Below are 20,939 nucleotides of genomic sequence, written 5' to 3'. Positions count from 1 at the left end.
ATCCCTGTTTCCTGACCTGCTGTTCTACTTCCTAGCCCAGTGGCAGCATCTTGTGCTGAGCAGCCACAAAGTCCAGCTCCTGTTGCCTTTGTCCTGCTCCCCTTGGTTCCAACACCCTCAGGGCACTGAGCATGGGTACAGCCAGACCTGGTCATCCAGCTGCACCCAGATGGGTTGTAAAGAGTGAACAGTGTATGCAAAGCATTTAATTCATAAGATTAAATAGTTCCATTCCGGGATATTTTTCCTGGGTAGGGGTACATACATGTTAGCAGAGTGAAGCAAATTTTGGATGGCCCCAGTGTGATGGTTAATGTGATGCTGGTGCTCACAATCCTCCTGGGAATGGGGACACTGAGCCACTGGCACACACATGGATAAGGGAAATCGGGAGCAGCTTGCAAAGGGGGCTTATTGGGGTGGAAATCAGAAACCATTTGGAAGCCAACTTTGGAAAAATTCATGACCTGGTAAAGGGATATGGCTGGGAAGCAAAGCATTTGGAGAGGTCCAAGAAAAGTATCAAGGAGTAAGTGAGCTTGTGGTGCCAGAGAGGAGGAGGGGGAAGGAGGATGACCAAGGGTGAGTGCCTGGAAAGCCCTACTTTTGGAGCAGGTACAAAGGGATGAACCCAAGCTGTGAGCTGTGAGCTGTGAGTGGAGTCACCAAGCCAGGCTTAGGCACCCACCAGCAGTTTGTGTAATGATCCAAGAGGCTCCTGGGGCCAAAGAAACCCCGAGGGCTGCTGCCCCCCTCTCTCCATGCTGGGATCCCTCCCCTTGTCATTCCCCCTCTCATCTCCTTGGCTCTAGCAGGGACTTGTATCTGACCACTCCCAGCTGACTGCTATGGTTCATCTCATGGTTTTGCAGGCTACTGGAGAGAAAAGACCATCAACAGACCTGGGTAAAAAGCCCAAAAGCCAAAAGAAGAAGAAAAAGAAGGACCCCAATGAGCCCCAGAAGCCCGTGTCAGCCTACGCCCTGTTTTTCAGAGACACACAGGCAGCCATCAAAGGGCAAAACCCCAACGCCACCTTCGGAGACGTGTCCAAAATTGTGGCATCCATGTGGGACAGTTTGGGAGAAGAACAAAAACAGGCGAGTTACTGATTTATTTACTTTTATTTTTTCCTTTCAGCCTCTGAAATGTGTTTTTCCATGGCACGGAGCATCTCCCCAGAACGTGGCCAGGCTGGAGTGTGTGGTCAGGAACAGAGGCTGTGTTCAGGAGCAATGCTGAAGTGCCAACTGTGAAAAATTGCTGTTGTTGCATTGGGAAGAGCAAATTTTTATGACAACTAATTATTCTTGATAAGTTCATACTCTGCAAAGCCATCAATGGCCTTTCCCTGACCTGGGTTTTACAGCCTTAGATGGGAGATGGGTTTGTGTTTGCTTATTTACTTACAAGGAGTGACAGTAAACTGGCTAAACACTATTAACTCCCTATATTGCTGCCTTCAAATCCAACGTTCAGGCTTTAAAACCTTGGGAAGGAGATGTCTGGAGTGGCCTCACAGAGGAAACCTTCCTGCCCCAAAGCTGTCAGCCACTTTCCGTTTGCTTCACAGGGAGAATTCTGTGTCCTGCTTTCACTGTTTTGTTGCTGCTGAGTCTGTTACAAAAGCCTGTAATTGCTTGTTGCCTATTGAGAGAACCCCAGGGAACACTTCCTGTAGCAAGGATGGCTTTTTATCAAGCAGAGTGAGATCTGACACTGTGAGATGTGTCCTGGATCCAAACAGGCTTTATCTGGGAGCCCTTCTCCTAGAGCCTGGCTGCCAGCTCCTGTTGGGTGTCCATGGCCAGCATTGGAAGCACCTATGTCTGGAGAAGGAGCAGCAGGGAGGAGAAAAGCCATTAAGCTGGAATTCATGCTAGGAAATAGCCCTGCTTTCCACCCCACACCACGCCAGGAATACAAGCAAGACATCTTCTGGGTTGGCAGCCCTTCTGCTGCTCCATTTGGAGCCTCCATTCTGTGCAGTAGCGGTGCTTTGATGTTCTCGTGATCCTCCCTTTTGTCCTCTTTGGCTGGATCCCTGGTGGATCATGCAGGCAGGAGTTCCTCACGCTGAAGAGGTGAGGAAAGGTCCCTCTTTGTGCAGCAGGGTGACCCCAGCCCTGGGCAGCTGCAGGGCAGGGTCTGGGTTTGGGCTGTTGGGGCAGGGTGTGGAGGTTCAGGAGCGTGGAAAAGCTTTCTGTCACCTCTTTCTCCTGCTTCCATCCCTCTCAACATCTCGTTCTGCCTCTGCCTGGTTACCAATGTCTCCATAGTTTGGGCACTGAGCTCGGCTGCAACTGTGGCTCAGAGAATGGAAGCACTGGTGCGACCCTGACTCAGCTCAGTGCAAATGCTCAGCTCTTAATTAACAGCAGGGATTAAACCAGCCCGTTTATCTTCCCTGCTAACTCTCCCTCCTTCTCTTTTATGAGCTTGCAGCAGCCTTGCCGTCTCTTTACACACGCTTTCTAAGTGGCTCCATTTCTCCCTCTGTAATTGATTTAATTAAGTCATTTGTTCCTTGTCTGAATGCTTAAATATTAACTTCCTGGCTTTGTCTCCAGCTGGATACTTCTCTCCCACAACAGTTACCTCCCTGCCCGGGACTCTGGCTGGAGGGACTCTATTTATCTTTGGCTCTGGGACCGTGTGGCTGATTTGTGCAGTGTGGCACGTTCACTCTTGAAGTGTCTGGCTGCAGGAGAGTTTATTTAGTCCCTGTTTGCTTTCCTCCACCAGCATCCCCAGACAAGTGTTTTTTTTTTTTTTTAGATTCACAAGGCATTGCAATGGAAAGAGAAAAAGGAAGAGAAAATTTAAAAAGCATTAACAAAATGTCTTTAATATGTGAAAAGAGGTGCCTGGGCTGTGCTGTAGACCCTGCAGGACAGGGTGCACACATTCCCAAGGAAGGCAAGCAGTCCATGCTGAGAGCTCTCCTGGCACATTTGGAGAGGGGACAGGGATGGAGCAAGACAACCACGTGCCACTGGCCAAAATCCTGCAGGGACCTGGGAGTCCAGATTCCCACATGGCTGTGCCAAATCGTGGCTCAGCTCTTTGCCAGGCAGGAGCATCGTGCTCTGGGAAGGAGCAGGAATCAGGAAAAGGGAAGTGTTTCATCTGGGACGCTGCTCTTAGCTTTGTTGACAGCAGTGGCTTCATGTGCTCCCTACAGAGAGCAGAGCAGAGGACAGGCTGGGGAACAGCCAGTACAGGGATGGCACAGCAGGCAAGCAAGACCCAAACCTGAGCATTCTGCCTCAATTATGACCAAGGCTTTTGTTCAAGAACACTTCCCCTCTTCCTCACATGAGAAAAGAGGGTGGATTTGAGGCTGTAGGATCTGATCTGGAGCTTGTCCCACACTTGGATGTCCCTCAGCCCCCAAGATGCTCCTGGTGGGGCTGGGGCATCCCATCTCCAGAGGGGCAACGTGCAGAGCCCAGCCCCACCAGGCATTATTACCAGTTGTTTCCATCTCTGCAATTTCTGCTTCAGGTGACTTTTACAAACCTTATTCTTCACTTTCCAATGGGCCCAGAGTTTCCTCAGTCCTGGATGTGTTTTGGTTCCTGCCTTGTGGGAGAGCAGCAGGCAGGGAGCAACCAGGGAGGGGCTTCGAGGGAAGCTGGTCCATAAACCCACCTGCAGCCAAGGTGTTTTGGACTTGTGATTCCCCTGGCACATGTCCTGCTGTCCCTGCACTGTGTCCATCAATCATCCCATCACAGGGGTTGCACAGAGGTGGAGTGGCCACCGTGCCAGTGCCAAAGGGATTATGAAAGCTCAGTGCTGGTGGCTTGTAGCCATGCTAGCCAGTGCCCTGGGCTGGGATGGATGGCTCTGTGCCCCCTCCAGAACCTCAGCCCCTCTCCAAGGACACTACATGGAGCATTTCTGCTGTCAGCAGTGAGATGCCACCCCTTTGCCAGGTAGCCCTGCCCAGCACACGGAGGGTTAATCCTCTGCCATTTGTGCTGCTAATGATTATATGCACTGTAATATCAAAGCTGTAGCTATTTATTTGCCATTGAGCAGGTGCTGCTGCTCCCACAAAGCAAATTTGCTTTCTCCTCCTGATGAAACAAGCAAAATAAAGGTTGCTCACGTCCCATTTCAGATATGTTTTTTTTTCCCTGTGCACCAGCTGAAAGACAAACACAGAGAGGGAACCAGAATGCGTATTATGCAAGAAACCATATAATCTAGGAGCATCTTTGATTTGGCTGCTGCTGTCACAGACATGCATTTCACAGAGAGGCTTTCCCCCCCCCCTTTCCTTTTGTTCTTACTAGTTTATCATTTGTGCCTTTGTCATTTTGTTCCTTCTTCTCAGCCTCTTCACAATGAATCTTCATTTTCCCTCTGACACACTTGTATCTAAATTTCCTTATTTCCTGCCTTTTTTTATTTATATCTGTTGCCTGGTGATTTGATCATGCTGTGGAATACAGGATTAGCAATCTCCGTGTCCTTGGGTACTGCTCAAGGACACCTGTTCTGCAAAGCTCCGTTTTCTTCCCCATTTTAACCCCTTCCAGCGTGTGGAACAGTAATAAATAACAATACCTTGAAATATCTCCAGCTCTGCGTTGGCAGGACATTGTAATCTTCATTCTTCAACAGCTGGCGTGGCCCTTTCTAAGAAGCTTACACGGGAATCTGAAGAATGTGACTCGGGGAAAAAAAAATATTAATACATCCTCTTTGAACTTTGCAAATAGTTTAGCAGCTGTTCCTGCAGAGATAGCTTAGACTCTGCTGGAGAGGGAAATGCTAATTCAGCCATTAGCATCAAATGGGGTACCTGTCCTAGGAATCTGCCTGCAGCTCCGGGTCCCAGCTCCAGGCTCCCAGAATCCTGTGCCTCCTGTGCTGGGAGTTTTTTTCATTAGCAGATCTCAACCCAGCGAGGTTTAAAAGGGCTGCCTGATTTGACAGAAATTAGAGAAATTTGAGGACTAGATTGGAGCAAACTCTGCTAATTCACTAGGAAGGATTTTTCCCCGGCATGAGTGGAATGCTGGCAGGCTGGTCCCAGTCCATGCCACCCTCAACCCCTTCATCTCCTTCCACAGGGCCACCAGCAGTGCCATCTCTGCTCAAGAGCTGGTGACACCAGCCCTGGTGGTTGTCCTCCCTCAGGGGGATTTCCTGTGGGTGATAAGCCTGGAAACTCTCTGGAGTGTACTGAGGAGTCACTGGTGGGATTCACTCTTCTCTGCCGTGTTCTTATTCCCTTTCTGGGTATCTTCCTGTTGTGGGGGAAAGGACTTTGGGTTGGAAACTGGTGATGTTGGAGCATGGGATATGCTGCCAAGGTGGCATTTGCAGATGTTTCTGGAACCTGCTTCTTTTGATCAGGAAATCCAGCCATAAAGTCAAAGCATTGGTCAGTGTTTCCTTTAAACCCTGGAAACTCAGAGCAGAGGAATCAGGGAATTCCAGAGCAACCTGCTGAGTGAACCCAGGCTAACCCAGGACTTCCCATCCAAAATGAGCAGAAGTTGGACAAAACCAACATTTCCAGTTGAGTTTATGAGTCTGGAGACTCACTGGGGACACAAAGGTACTGGGGATAGCAATAGCCCTGCTTCACTGGGACCAGTTCAGTAATGCCAGGTCACTCACTAGCCAAATGCATATGGGATTTTCCCAAACAAATGCACAGCCTAGAGAACTACTCAGCTCCAGGGGTAAAGTCACACTCCAGGGGTAAATTACCCAGCAGAAAAATTGCTCACTCAGCAGAAAATAATAGATCACCCATTTAATCAGATCCATCTGCTCACTGAACCTGATACCTCACCTGGTGACAGGGCACTGCAGGTACCTGCGGTGGGACAGAGGCATCTCAGGCCATCTGTAAAGGTGTTTTATGGAAGAGCCATCACAGGGGAGCAGTCCCATGGGAATGGCATGCAGCAGGTGCTGCACACTGGCCAATTCCAGCACTGGAGTCAGTGCTGTCAGAGCTGGAGCCACCATGGGTTGCAGTTTCCTCCTGCAGCCCCAGAGCCCTGGCAGTGAGGGGCTGAAGGGTCCAAGCAGTCACTCTGGCCTGAAAGGAGTTTTCAGCATCTTCTGAGCATCAAGGAAAGCTGGAGAAGCATCAAAGCACCAATCCCAAACAAGGTTTCAAGAGAGGTGTGGTAGAGGGAGGGATAATGATAAGGGAGGATGTGAAGGGTCAGATCTTCTCCTAACAGCAGCTCCAAGAGTGTGACTGCTCTTCTTGGAGAGCAGGATCAGAAGTGTGGAAAGATGAGTGTTGTGTGCTTTTCGTTGGAGGTTAGGGGTTGGATCTGTGAGCCTCCTCCTCTGTTTCCTTCGGAGTCTTCCATGGGCTGTCTGGGAACACTCTTGGTGCCCTCACATGGAGTGATAGGTGACTTACACCCTGGTGGCACCATGAAGTCAAGGCAGAGGAAGGCAGGAACCTTTCAGGATGCTTTAATCATTGGTAATTGCTGCTTGATTACAGGTCCATCCATTCATTGTCCAGAGGACTGCTTCACAGCACCACATCTCTGCCAGGATAACAGGGAAGCTCTCCTGAAACCGTGCCAATAGTTCCCATAGCCAGGGCCTTTTCAGGGGGTGTGACTGACCCCAGTCGTGACTTTTGAGTCATCCTGTGAATAAGCCATAAGTTATGGTGAGCCCAAGACATATATTGCAGGAAAATGTATAATAGTGACAAGAAAAATCTCCAGATTTACAAGCAGAATAAAACCCAAATTTATACATTTGGGAGAAAAAAAAAAAAACAGTCATGGAATCATAGAAAGGAGAGCAAGGAGAGACTTAAGAGGTCAACCAGACCATACTGCTGCCTGAAGTCAGGATCATCTCTACTTAAACCATTCCTGATGGATGTGTGCCTAATCTGTTCTTAAACCCTCAGTGGTGGAGATTACACATCTCCCCAGGCAATCTCTTCCCATGCTTAATTATCCTTCCTTTCCAGTGCTTAGCCAACATTTCCCTTGTTACAATTTAAGCCTATTGCCCCTTTTCCTAGATGGACAGGATCACTCGGTGCCTCCTTTGCTGGGTTGTGTTTGGACACGTGGCTACTCTTGGCCTTCCCTCCCAGCTTTCCTCCCAGAGACCTTTCCCGCACTCTCCATCTCCTCTCTCCTGACGACCTGCCTCTTTTTTGGAGCAAACTCCACCTGGGATTGAAGCAGAGACCTTTCTGCTTGACATCAGTGCACCCCTTAATGCTTTGGGGGAGAGTTTGGAGTTCTTTCCATCCTTCCCCAGGCTTGGGAAGCAGCATTCCTGGAGAAACAGGCGGGCTGGGACGCCGAGGTTGCCGATAACAGCTCCGGCTGTCACTCAGTGCCTGCGTGACACGGAGCCGTTCGTGGGCGTCAGCGGGGTTTGGAATAATTGTCTTCTCTAATTAACTGGTTATCAAACAAGAACATTTCATTACGGTACAATTACTGGCTGCTTTGCCGAGACACAGGGGTGTCAGGATTACGATCCCAACATATGCTTCTTACAGCTCTGATTTTTTGTTTTCATAATCACTAACCGTTCTTGCTTCCTCCCCCCACCCCCCTTTCCCCAACCCACCCACTCACTTAATGACTAATGAATCCTCCTGCTAATGAATAAGGAAAATAAATCAGTGGGCATGGCAGGTTAGAAAGAAAAACATGCAAAATGTTTTGAGGATCCTTAAATCTGATAAATTACTTTGAAATTAAAATCCCTGGGAGAAAATGGGATTTAATTAGAAAGTAACATGGTTTTGTCAATGTTTAAATTAAAATTTTAAAGGTTATAAATGAGGCACTAGAGCTGCCTTTACACAGAGGATTCGTGGGAAGTTTTGTTCGGATCTGCTCTTCCCACGTCAGCGTGGCAATTCCCCAGGCACGGGCAGCTGGGTGTCCTGGGTGGAGCACTGTGTGGGTGCAGAAAGCCCCCATGGCAGGGGTAGGACTGCAGAATTCTCATCAGGAGACCTTTAGGGGTGGTTCTGTACAGTGAGGGTGGGGAGGCCCTGGCACAGGTTTCCCAGAGAAGCTGTGGCTGCCCCATCCCTGGAAGTGTCCAAGGCCAGGTTGGACGGGGCTTGGAGCAACCTGGGCTGGTGGAAGGTGTCCCTGCCCGTGGCAGGAGGGTGAAACTAGATGATCTTTAAGGTCCCAAAACCATTCCATTCCAAACCTAAACCATTCTGTGATTTTATGATTAAAAATCAGATAATCCATGGGGAACCTTCCAGAGCTGGAGGGAGCTCAGGGGGTCATCAGGAGAAAGCACCTCCTGGGCTCTCCCTGTCACCCTTCTCAGCAGCCCTGCCCATGGCCAGGCTTGAGCCAGGGCTGTCCCAGCAAGCCTGGAGGCTCCTGCTTGGAGCAATTCCCTGTTCCCTTCAGGAGGATGTGCCACTTGACTGTCCTTTCCCAGTCTTGCTGCACCAGACACCACCCAGCAGCACATCCCAATTCAAGGGAGGTCCAGTGCCCCCCTCATACCCTAAAAAAAGACAAGGGCAGATGAAAAGTGGCAACAAAAAAAAAAAAAGGGGGGGTTTAGCAGATAAAGCAAGTGGTGGGGATGAAGATAGGCAAAGACTTTATGGGTTATTCATTTATTTGCATTTGGGTTTAGGAAGTCTCATTTACCTGCCCTCTCACTATCCAGAAATTGAAGGTTTTTCTCCAGGCAAGTCTTCCTGATAATTGAATTTGGCTCTCCACAGCTGTGAATACTTTGATTTCTGACCACCTGAGATAAAAAAAAAAAAAAAAGGAAAGGAAAGGAAAGGAAAGGAAAGGAAAGGAAAGGAAAGGAAAAAGGAAAGGAAAGGAAAGGAAAGGAAAGGAAAGGAAAGGAAAGGAAAGGGAAAAGAACACTGTTGTATTTTGATATTACACAGTTAAAAAAAAAATTAAATATGCTTTCAATACATCAGCACCCAGCTGGGGCTGCTGTTCATATTTCATTTCTGTGCTGGGTACCAAATTTAGGAGCTGGGTACCACATTTAAGAACATCCAGCAGCAGAGCTGGTGGATACAGTACATGCTGTGGTGGTGGCACTGATCCTGCTGCTACAGGCACAGACCTGATCTAGTGGAAGGTGTTCTGCCTGTGGCAGGGGGATGGAACTGGATGAGCTTTAAGGTCCCTTCCAACTCAAGTCATTCTGTGATTCTATCATAAAAGATGTGAAGATTGTAGAGAAAGGTAATAGCTCTTATTAAGGGAACTGATACAGTTTGAAGAAATAGTTGCTTTTCACAGGCAAACTCTTCTTCAGGCTGACATTTTGAAATGTAGTTTTGTTCTGAATGGAGCAAATATAGTATTTTCTGAATACCATAAAGCCAAAGACAAACTTAGGGAAACGCTTCCATTTCAGAAAATTACCGTCTGAGACCTCCAGTGCGTCGAGTCAAAAAGTTTCATTACAGGAGTCACTGTGATTTAGCAGTGAAAATAAAGCTTTCCAATCCTTTTTTAATAGAATTTATCTGTACTGATTTTAAATTCAGGTAACTGGATAGTTTAACTGCTGGAGGTTATTTTCCCTTCCGAGGTCAATGTTGGGAGGGAGTCTGGGGTGCTGCCAAGGAGCTAAATCATAGACCCTTAGAACTGTTTTGGTTGGAAGAGACCTTTAGGATCATCCAGACTCTTCCCCCAGCACTGCCAAGGCCACCACTAAACCATGTCCCCACGTGTCACATCCATGTGGTTTTTAAACACTTCCAAGGATGGCGACTCCACCACTGCCCTGGGCAGCCTGTGCCAGGGCTGGACAGTGCTTTCCATGAAGAAATTTTCCCTAATATCCAGTATAAATCATCCTGGACAGAGATGTACCTGTGAAGCTTCAGCATCTCAAGTTGTTGAAAGCTCTCATTGGTTTTAAAGCCAAATTAAATCTATGCAAGTCTATTCTAATAGAAATCAACATTCAGTGCACTGCTTGAGGAGGGTTTTGAGTTTCCAGTGGGAAAGAGGGCTGGTGGGTCCTTTTCTTGGGAGTTTCTGTCTTAATCCTGAAGTTTTTATTCCGTTTTAAAATATTCTTCCCACTCAGTTTAACCTGTGTAACCCCATGATTACACAGGATCCCACCATTATTTTATTGGAGGTCCTCCATCTCCATGTGTGGAGGACCAAGCTCTGGGCAGAAAGGGGACCAGCACACCATCATGAGGCATCTCTCATTACGGGGAGAGCTGGAAGAATAACCAATAATTCACTCTTAAAAAGCTTTGTTATGTTTTTTCCTTAGGGAAGTAAACTCTCCTGGTACTTGCTGTTTCCCACAAGCCCCAGCTCAGCAATTCTTAAGATTAGCTAAAAGTCTCAGCTTTTATATGATGAGAAAGCAGTTCCCTGCTGTCCAGACTGCAGAGAAGAGCTGGAGCTTTGAGCTCTAAATAATGGGAGAGCCAAGAAAACAAATGGGTAGTTTAGGATTTCTGGATGTCTCACCTGTTTTTAAGCTAGTCATCATCATAGGGTCATAGAATGGTTTGAGTTGATCTTAAAGATAGTCCTGTCATTTGAGGATTTGGGCTTTTGTCTTGCTCTTCCAAGAGCCTGGATCATTCTTTGCCCTGATTCCTCTTGGGAAGTGGTTTCATTGGGTTCACCTTTAAAAATCAGGCTGTGTCTCTTACAGCAGACATGTATAAATGTAGGCACATAGGCTACTCTGACCTGTGATGTCTCCCAGAATCCCAGTGTGATCCAATCCAGGGGCTTTATGTTCTTGGTTTGGTGTAAATTCCTCTCCAGCAGAGTTTTTCATGCACATGGCCCCAGTGAAGAGGATCCCACTGAGCAAGCAGGGTGCAGCCAAGCCCAGCATCACCCTATTTTACTTTTCTAATTATTATCCATTCCCTGGTCCTTTCAGGCATACAAGAGGAAAACAGAAGCTGCGAAGAAGGAGTACCTGAAAGCTCTGGCCGCATACCGGGCCAGCCTCGTCTCCAAGGTACCTTGCTGCTGTGGGGCAGGGCAGTGCTGTGAGTTGCAACTCACAGGAACCTTCTGGAAGGAGCAAGTTTATAGGAAACACCATGTATCAGAACCGATATCAGCATTGGCACCTTCCCCAGGCTTTAGCGCCCTGCAACAAAACCCCACTTTGGGTTGCTTTCATCAGCAGGGGAGGGGTGTCCCTGCATGGGGTGTTGTCCCTATTGCCTGTCCCCACCACCAGCAGCTGTTCCTCACTCAGCTCTTGGGGTGTGAGTGCAGCAAACAGGGGCAGGAGGACGAGGCTCAGTGTGGGTGACACTGGGAGCCCAGGGGAGGATGACAGCCCAGTACTGAGCTCACCAGCCAGCACTGGTACCAGCATCCTGCTGCACCCTGCTCCTGCTGCACTCTGCTCCTGCTGCACCCTGCTCCAGACACTCGGGCTGTCCTGGCTGCTCAGGACCTCAGGTCCTGCACACTCAGCCTAGAGCAGATTTTTGGGAAGTAGGACCCCTACCTGTGTGTTGATGACCATGTGAGCACATATGTGCTTAACCCACCACTGTCAGGCCAAACCCAGAGAGCCCATTTCAGTGCCTAAGGGTGAACTTGAGAGCATTTCAGGCTCATACAGGAATGATGGGCCAAGTGCTTGACCATCCCAGGGGACCTCACAGCTTGCCCTCCTCCATGCCTCCAGGAAGGGGCCATGGGCATTTGCTGCCTGTGGATTTGGGGTGGCTCCTGTGGAGTTGGTAGGTTTGCTGGCTCAGGGGTAATGCTGCCCTTGGGTTGTGAGTAAATGTATCAGGTTGGTTTCTCTTCAAAGCTTCCCCTTTGTACTACACCACATCCTCAGCACTTAATCATCACATTCAGCTGCCATGGGAAATAATGTGATGTCCCAAATCAACCGTCATCTGCAGGATCCGTGTGATGGTGGTGAGCTGGAAAGCCTCAAAGTCCCTGTGCAGACTGTTGGCTGTCAACTTGCAAACAGAAGAGCAGCCAGGACAGAAAAAGGGAATGGGAAAGACTTTGGGGAGTGTAAAAGCTCTTCTTACACCTTCTGGAAACCTGTGGGGGTCCTGCCTTGACCGTGCCTCACAGCAGTGTGGGGCAGGAGGCATGGAAGGCGTGTGCTCTGTGACTTCATTTTTTTCCAATTTCTCCAAAGACCAATTCTCTGCAGAAGAGCAGCTTTGTTTCTGAGTAAAGCAGCACAGTGTGACCCTGGCTGATGGGTGAGAAAGGATCTGGAGTATCATTACAGAGCCCATCACAGGACAAAAGCCTCATTGTCCAGCCCAGAAAATTTCCCCTTGTTCTTCTCTTTTTCCTGCCGAAATGAGGGCACCATTGTCCAGTGCATTATAGACAGACCAGGGCTGCAAGAGGGCACAGGATCAGGAAAACAGAGGTTTTATAGACCCATTTGTTCTCCATTGGAAGCAAAATGTGGTCACCCACCTCTGTGGACTGAAGCAGTGAGCTGCTGGTGGGCTGTTTACTTCTTCCCTGGTTAATTCCCTCAGGTGCTCCAGGCTCTGCCAAAGGTGTGGTTGAGTTACTGGACTTGGGTTTCCCAGATATGGATGCTGCACCCAGCCTGTGGACACCCAGCTGCTGGAGGGGTGGGAGAGGAGCAGGAGCCATGGGGTCTGGGCAACTCGGTTGGACAGAAGGACATCTTGGGACACGTAACCATGTTTCCACTTTTCCTTCCTCATCACCTCCCGTTCTGTTTTCCCACAGAGCTCTGCCGACCAGGGGGAGACGAAAAGCGCCCAGAGCAACCCACCTTCCAAAATGATCCCCCCCAAGCAGCCCATGTACCCGATGCCTCCCCAGGCTTCCTCGCCCTACCCCGGCCTGGGCTCCTTCCTGTCCCCGTCGGACCTGCAGAACTACCGTGGCCACCCCCACCCTGGGCTGTCCCGGACCCTCAGCTCCAAGCCCATGCTGCCCAGCATCAGTGCCTCCCCCCCGCCCTCCTTCCAGATCAGCCCCCCGCTCCACCAGCAGCTGTCCTTGCACCACCCGCAGAGCTCCCTCCTCAGCCAGCCCCTCAGCATGCAGCAGGTCCCCCAGCAGCCCCTCCTGTCCCCCCCCATGGCACTACAGGTACAGCCCCCCATGAACGCCTCACCTCCCGGGCAGCAGGTGGGTGCTGGGTCCGGTGGGTTCGGGGGGGTTTGGAGGATCTCATTGTTGATGTTGTCCCCAAGGGAGTCATGGAGGGTGTCCAGGGAAGGGAACAGAGCTGGGGAAGGGGCTGGAGCACAAGGAAGGGCTGAGGGAGCTGGGGGAGCTCAGCCTGGAGAAAAGGAGGCTCAGGGGGGACCTTCTGGCTCTGCAACTCCCTGACAGGAGGGGGGAGCCGGGGGGTTGGGTCAGGCTCTGCTCCCAAGTAACCAGCAGTAGGACAAGTGGAAACAGCCTCAAGTTGCACCAGGAGAGGTTTAGGTTGGCTATTAGGGAAGATTTCTTCATTGAAAGGGTGATCCCTGGAACAGCTGCCCAGAGAATTGGTGGAATCACCATCCCTAGAAGTGCTCAGAAAATGTGTAAATGTGGCACCTGGGGACACGGTTTAATGGTGGCCTTGGCAGTGCTGGGTTAATGGATGGACTCAGTGATCTTGGAGGTCTTTTCCAACCTCAGTAATTCCATGATTCTGTGACTCCTCCAGCACAGGGGTTGAGCTTTAGCTCTGCACAACCAAAAGTGGCTTCTGTAATTTGGTGATAGCTTGTGCCCAGAAAAGAGCATAAAAGGGGATCCTCACAGTCACTTTAATTGGGGTAGTTGTTGTCACTGAGGGCAGCATTTTGTGAGACTTCATTCCACATAAATTTGTGAATAAAAAATTTAAATAAAAAAAGAAAACCCATATTGCCCCAATTGGGCTATTTTGGAGGAAATCATGTTCTTGGTCAGGTGCCTACCATGACTCTCGTTTATATACATTGCCTAATTTTAACTAATTAAAGCCACCCCCCAAAAATGAGGAAAGCTGATCAACTTTCAGCTGAAGCAGCACCACAATGTCCTTGTTGAAGTGCCAGCAGTGACAGCCATTCCCACCTTCCACAGCCATCCCACCGTGGTGGTTTGGGGTCCTGGGCCTGGACTGCTCCCTCTGTCCCTGCGGCTCCCCCTGCACATTTTAGGGACAATGCATGTAGATGTGTTTATGCACTGCTGTTAGATCTGCTGTTCTCCTGCTGTGGGTGCTCCTGTAACCCTCCCTTTCCTTTCCACTCTGCAGGACTTCTCCCATATTTCGTCTGAGTTTCAGAACAGTGTTGGACCCCGTTCGCCTGGCGCATCAAACCCTCCAGGAAGCACTGAGTGGGACAGCGACTACCCCAGCAGAGAGTGTGGGGTCAACCACTGCAGGCCAGTAGACAAAACAGCCCATTGCTAATGCAGTTCCTGTGATCTGAGCTGTGACAGTGGACAAGAGCTGGGAATCTGCCCTAAAATGTACAGTAAGAGGGTAGGCCGGTTATGGTCAGGGAAGTTCAAGGCTTCCTTGCCCCTGTAGGCTCACCTGGAAGCAGGTAGCTTAAAAATCATGGATAAATTCTTCACTGGACATTAAGAGATTTCTCTTTTTTTTAATTTCCATCCAATTAGTAACAGAGGGGTTGGACACATTTCCTTCTGGAGCAGACCAGGGAAGCCCAGTCTCCCAAACAGGGTCCCTGGAGGTTTGAAGGTGACCCCGTCCATAAGGCCAGGGAGACCTCATTACAGCCTTCCAGTATTTAAAGGGAGCTTATAAAAAAGAGAGAGAACAACTTTTTACATGGCTAGATAGTGATAGGACATGGGGGAACAGTTTTAAACTAAAAAAGGAGAGATTTAGATTGGATATAGGGAAGAAATCCTTCCCTGTGAGGGTGGGGAGGCCCTGGCACAGGTTGCCCAGAGAAGCTGTGGCTGCTCCATCCCTGGAAGGGTCAAAGGCCAGGTTGGACAGAGCTTGGAGCTACCTGAGATAGTGGAAGGTGTCCCTGCCCTTGGCAGGGGGTGGAATGAGATGAGATTTAAAGGTCCCTTCCAGCCCCAACCATTCTGTGTTTCCATGTTAAGCAACATCTGTCTGTTCCTAAAATGATTGCTCTTATCCCTGAGGCCACAACCTCCCATAGTTGTCTCTACCAGTAGGTCCACAGACATCTGCACAGATCCTCTCCCTTATGCCCTACAAGCTCTGGCATGAATGTGCCAGCATGAAGGTTCCTTCAGTGCTGCATGAATTCCTCAATAAATAAAAACCTCGGGATGGTCTTAAGGCTGGGGAACGGGGAGGGTGTGGAGGCCATTTCCAACCACTGCCTAATCCACTGCTCTTGGCTCAGCTTTAATAGTTTGGAGATTCTATTGTGCTCTGTGAAACAGGCCTGGGGTTTGCAGGGGGAGCAGGTTGGGAAGGAGGCTGGGTACCTTTGGAGTATTGTTTGATTCTCTAGAAGTACTGGAACATGGTGCTTTCAGAGGAGATAATAGCCAGCTCCCAGGCTTTTCAGAGCACAGCTCCTGTCTATGCCAGCAGAGCACTTACAATTGCTGGCCTGTACAGACTGTACAGACATTTATTTCTTTTCAAGGAGATAAATAACCGGCTGATCCATTAGAATATCTCTGCTGTCTGCCTGCCCGAGGGGGCTCAGCGACGTGGGCTCTGACAGTGACCTTTACGTGGTCCTTCCTGAAGCCTCTGCAGACAACCTGAAAGAAGGAACATGTTCAGGACTTGATTATAAAAGTCACTTTAAATGTTGTTGGCAAAATGCTAAAGGTGCTTGTTGAGTTGTGGATCTCAATTTCCAGAGGTGCTGAGCAGCTCCCTCTGCAAATCCCACTGCCTGGGCCCCATGGAGAAAGCTCAGGGTGCTCTAGAAACGGGTGTAGTGTTCCCATAGCAGTCAGGAGTGAGTTTTGTGTTGCTAAAACAAGCTCTGTGACATCTGGCTGGAGTGCTGCATTGTAAGCAGAGGGCCCATGCAATTCATGATCAAAGCTCATGCATTTCATGCCTTTGTCACAGCAGAAATATCAAATTTCATGGGTTTATCGCAGCTTCCTGGAAAAGAAAAATCATTCTAAACCCAAACAGATTATGCAGAGACTTCCAGATAATTATTAGAGTAGATTATACCAAGGAACTCAGATGGATATAGATCAGTACTGCAGAGAGTGCTTAGTGCACTGAAAAATATCATACTGGCTGTTAGGGATGCCCCATCCCTGGAAGTGTCCAAGGCCAGGTTGGACAGGGCTTGGAGCAACCTGGTCTGGTGGAAGGTGTCCCTGCCCTTGGCAGGGGGGTGAAACAAGATGAGCTTTGAGGTCCCTTCCAACCCAAACCGTTCTATGATTCAAAGACTTTCCTTCTGTGCTGCTTTCTCTGACGTACTTTGTACCAGTCTCCACCCAATGTTCAAAGCTGCCCTCGGGCTCCTCGGTGGCACCTTGCCATGAGCTGGGTGGGTCCAGCCATCAGCAGGACCTGGGCACAGCAGTGATGAAGGGAAGACAGGTCTCACTGGGTTTGATCTGTCAGTGCTGGTTTAGCTATAACCGGGAAGCCTCTGGATCATGTAATTGCCCATTTCAACCTCGAAAGTACCTTGAGCCTAATTGCAATTAAAGCAGCACTCTGAGGAGCAAAATCAGCTGCTGACTGGAAAGAAAAGGGAGCATTCACTGATGGGATGTGAGTGAGCTGTAGAGTCCCAGATTCCTGAAAGAGAGGATGGTCCCACCCTCCCCAGCACACAGACAGCCCTGTCCTGCTCTCTGGGTTATGATTTTTATTTCATGTCTAACCTTGATATTTCTTTAGCTCCCAACATGTGTTGGCACTGGGTTAGCTGGGGTAAAAACCTCCCAGTCCTCATTTTCTTTTGTGTTTGTCACCCAGACAACTTCTGGAAAACTGACAAGGTTGTCTTTCTCTCCGTCCTTCTCCATTAATAAGGGAACTGCTGTAGGGATTTTTGTTTCCCAGCCTATCTGTGCTATTTAAAATGCCATTAAATGACACTTCTTCCCACATGCCCCTCAGATTCTGGGATCCTGTGAGCAGACACTCCTTAATTCATAACTCAGCCATGTTAGGGAGAGAGAGAGAGAGTTTTAAATGTTTCTCAGCTCCTGCTTTCCCCATTCTTAATGACTTTTTCCTTACTGACTTCCATCCAATTTTCCTGGCTCTTTCTGGGCTGAAGCCCAAGCTGTCCTAGATTGTGAGCAAAGACATGGGTAGCATTTCTCAGCTCCTGCTTGGTGTGTGACTGTCACTTCCCACAAGTAACTGCAGCATACAATTTTATTGCTTTTTTGCCATCATATCACAAACTCCTTTCATAGTCCCCTGTCTCCCTCACCCGACAGCCTGATTCTGGCACTTGCTCTTTCCCAGGCACTGAATCCCCCTGTTTTACAGTGACTTTCTCCAAGGGAACTGGCTCACCTCTGTTGCAAGTGCAGCTTGGTTTACAATCGTGTGCAAATCTTTCTTAACTCCTTAATTAAATCATATTTCCTTGAAGCACCTCACTTATTTTTTCTGCCTTGTTTTCTGATTACAACTCTTTTCACACTTTCACTGGCTGGGTCCTTTCCATCCTAGCACATTCTGTGATTCTGTGATTTACCTTTTTCTCCTCACATTTAGGTATTTTTGGAAAAACACTGAACTGGATTCATCTCTTCTTGTCCTTCCTCTCATTTGCAAGGCACGGATTAGGTTCTTTTTGTGTTTCATCCTTCGACTTTTCTCCCCTCTTCCCACTCTACTTTGGACTAAAAGACAGGACCCTCTCCATTATGCCTTGTCCAGACACAAAAAAAACATGTACAGCCACTCCATCCAGACATTTATAACCTCCCTAATTCCTGCTAATGACAAAGTGATCCTCTCCAAATGGGGGAATTTTCCAAACCAGAAGCTAAATGAGCAAACACTATAAAAAGGCAAGGATAACCCATCACAACTGCACTTAGTTTGGATTCAATTATTTATGTTAATACTATGTAATGAACTGGGAAATGTACTGTAGCATGTTTTGTAAAATTAATGAAGTTTTAGTACTGGAATACCTTGCTGCTGCTCGGTGGCATTAAATCTTGGCTGAGTGCAGTAGGGAAGACTCTGCATTTTAAATGCAGATTATAAAATGTGGAGATTAGCAAAGGGCAGGCTCTTCACTGTCATGAGGCAGCTCTGTCAACAACAGCACTGCCTTGCTCACTGCCCCTTCCCTGTTATTCTACTCACCAGCACACCCACACCAGAATCTCCCAAGGCTTTGCAATGTTCTTCATCACTTTTTAAGGCCAAGATGTCCTTATGGAGCCAGTGATGTTTCCCTCATAAATGCATAGGCAATAAACCCCAGTAAAATGCCTGGATTTCAGAGCCAAACCCACACAGGACGTCAGCCAGGGGAGAGGGCTTTCAGTCACTCCTCTCCCTACTATTCCATGAAAAAAAAGAACGTCTGGTCTCCCTTGTAGGACACTGTTGATGGCAAGTTAGAGTGGCCAGGGGGTTGAAATGCCAGGTGGCACAGGCAGGGAAGGGAGCAGTGGTGCCTCTCTGCACACCCTGCTGTCCCCATGCAGGCTGTCTCAGCTGATTTCCCCCCTCCAGAACACACCTGGATCTCTTGACATCAAAATCATGGTTTCAGTAACATGATAATTCACGACCTGGTGCGCCAGGGATGTGCAGAGCACACAGCCTGGCTGCTGTCCCAGCAGCCCTCCTCCGCAGCCTCCTTGGATTCCTTGTTCCTCCTACGGTCTTCTTCAGACCAGCTAATCCTGCTCTCTCCAAGATTTATTCCCCTCACTTCTTGATTATTAATTTTTTTCATTTCACATATCTGGGGGAGAAAAGCATCGAGCAGATGGGTGTCTGCTGCTCCCATGCTCTTAAGCCATGAAACAGATGTAAATCCTCCTCACAAGCATCTTCAGGCATAAGCCCCCTCAGTCGCATTTTTGGGACCCTCTACTCCTTACGTAGAGTCAGAGTGACATCTTTTATCCAAATTCAGGTGTACACTTTCCAAAGCTCCATGGCTCAGCCTAAGGGCAGCGTGTGATGAAGCAGGGGATGGTAGCCCAGGGGCTTATCCCTGGCACAGCACTCCAGGATCCTACTGGTGTGACCTGCAGGGACATCCTGCCCTGCAGCCACAGCAAGAGGAAAAGTTCAGCCACAGGAAGGAATTTATTGTCGTAGCCCTCATTGCTGAAATTCAGGAATAAATAAAATTGCACCAGGCTCTTGCTCTCTACAACTACCTGAGAGGAGGGTGTAGTCAAGGGGATGTTGTTCTCTTCTCCCAAGTGATGGCACAAGAGGAGACAGCCTCAAGTTGCACCAGGGGAGGTTTAAATTGGATATCAGGGAAAATTTCTTCACTGAAAGGAGGGTCAAGCATTGGAAGGGGCTGCCCAGGGCAGTGGTGGAGTCCCCATCCCTGGGGGAATTTAAAAGACGTGTAGATGTGGCACTTGGGGACATGGTGCAGTGGTGGCCTTGGCAGTGCTGGGGGATGGTTGAACTCGATGATCTCAGAGGGCTTTCCCAACCTCAGTAATTCTGTGACTTTTACGTGCCTCTGCCTTGCCCCTCTCTGTGCAAACCACGTGTACAATTTTAGCCTTGCCATATGGACCATAGAGAAACGAAGCCTAGACTGACTTTATTTCAATTAGAGTAAGGCAGTGATTTAAGTATCAATTTGAAAGTAAGAGGTAAAGCATTTCTGATAATATAGGTAATGAATTGACCTTTTGATTTTGATTCCAATTGCTGGGAAAAGTGTTTCACTCAGGTAACAGAGGTACTTCAGTTATCCACGCAGAAATGTATGGACGTGTTCTCATTGCAGAGCACCAATAACAGCAAATAAACACCAGTTATAAAACCCCTCCTGGTGTATTCCAGGATCCTGCCTCACCCTGTGCCTCTCGTTTCTCTTACAGCATGCTGCCAAGGGACAAGGCACTCTACCTCACCTAAGGCTCACCACCCCTTTTGGAGGAGGCTCAGAGGAAGGACACTTTGAGAGGGTCTATCCCACGGACCACCCCGGGGAGGCACGAGCAAGTCGTACGGGCGGGAGAGCTGCCACTTGCACCTCGTCGCTGGCTTCGTTCCCAGGCTCTGAGAGCAGTTTTGTTTTGTTTTGTTTTGTTTTTTTTTCTTTCCTTATTTTTTTTTTTTTTGGAACTCTAAAAAAAAAAGTCTACTACTTTTTTTTTTTTTTTTCTCCCTCCGAAAGCCAAAAAAAAAAAAAAAAAAAAAAAAAAAACAAAAAACGCCTCGTGAATCGTAAAGAACAAAAAAAAAAAAAAATAAAAAAAAAAAAAAAAAACTAAAGATAAAAATAAAAAAAAAAAAATTTTAAAATAAACGCAAAACCAACAAAAAAAAAATAATAAAAATTAACTGAGGACACCGTTTTTCTGCTTGCCATCAGCTTAGCTACAGACTATTTTCCTAGTGAACTGCTTTTAGACACAGCATAAGCCCAGGTCTGGTGTCCTACAGCATTAGGCCAGCTCAGTAGGAGGATGCACTCTTTTGACTTGCTAACAGCACTAAACTTTGTGCAAGAAAATGTGAAGTTTGTGTGAATATTGTACATGCAAAGGCCTTGGATGGTCTGGCAAAAAAAAAAAAAAAATTACAAAAAATAAATAAAAACTATTGCTAGGTAGGTGGGGGGAGAGAGCAGAAGGCAAAATACGAGCAGAAAAATGTGAAAAAGATCATGAAAATATAATTTGTTGGATAGTTGTAAGTAGTTTACTAAGTGTTTTAGAGCTGTGCTAAAGACATCTTTAAGATTTTTTTGTGAAAGAAATTAGTAGTTTACTTTATAGTAAAAGCATTTTATATTAATTGTAGCACATTTTTTAGTTATACAT

At 48.1% G+C, this 20,939-nt stretch overlaps 1 protein-coding gene across 1 annotated transcript in view; it reads left to right on the top strand.

Annotated features, from left to right (window-relative positions):
• TOX2 (TOX high mobility group box family member 2) overlaps positions 1-20,227 on the top strand; it is a 151,693-nt gene extending 131,466 nt beyond the window's left edge. Inside the window, exons 5-9 of the mRNA XM_027646155.1 lie at positions 873-1,100; positions 10,909-10,989; positions 12,732-13,139; positions 14,248-14,378; positions 19,992-20,227. Of these exons, the coding sequence (XP_027501956.1) occupies positions 873-1,100; positions 10,909-10,989; positions 12,732-13,139; positions 14,248-14,378; positions 19,992-20,028 (885 nt within the window). The 3' untranslated portion in view covers positions 20,029-20,227. The remainder of the gene's footprint in view (positions 1-872; positions 1,101-10,908; positions 10,990-12,731; positions 13,140-14,247; positions 14,379-19,991) is intronic.
• Positions 20,228-20,939: the final 712 nt, after the last annotated feature.

This window comes from Corapipo altera, unplaced genomic scaffold (genome assembly GCF_003945725.1).
Source record: "Corapipo altera isolate COAL_440 unplaced genomic scaffold, ASM394572v1 64, whole genome shotgun sequence".
Classification (NCBI taxonomy): Eukaryota; Metazoa; Chordata; class Aves; order Passeriformes; family Pipridae; genus Corapipo; species Corapipo altera.
Note: the sequence above shows the minus strand (reverse complement) of the source record. Positions and strands in the feature narration are given on the sequence as shown.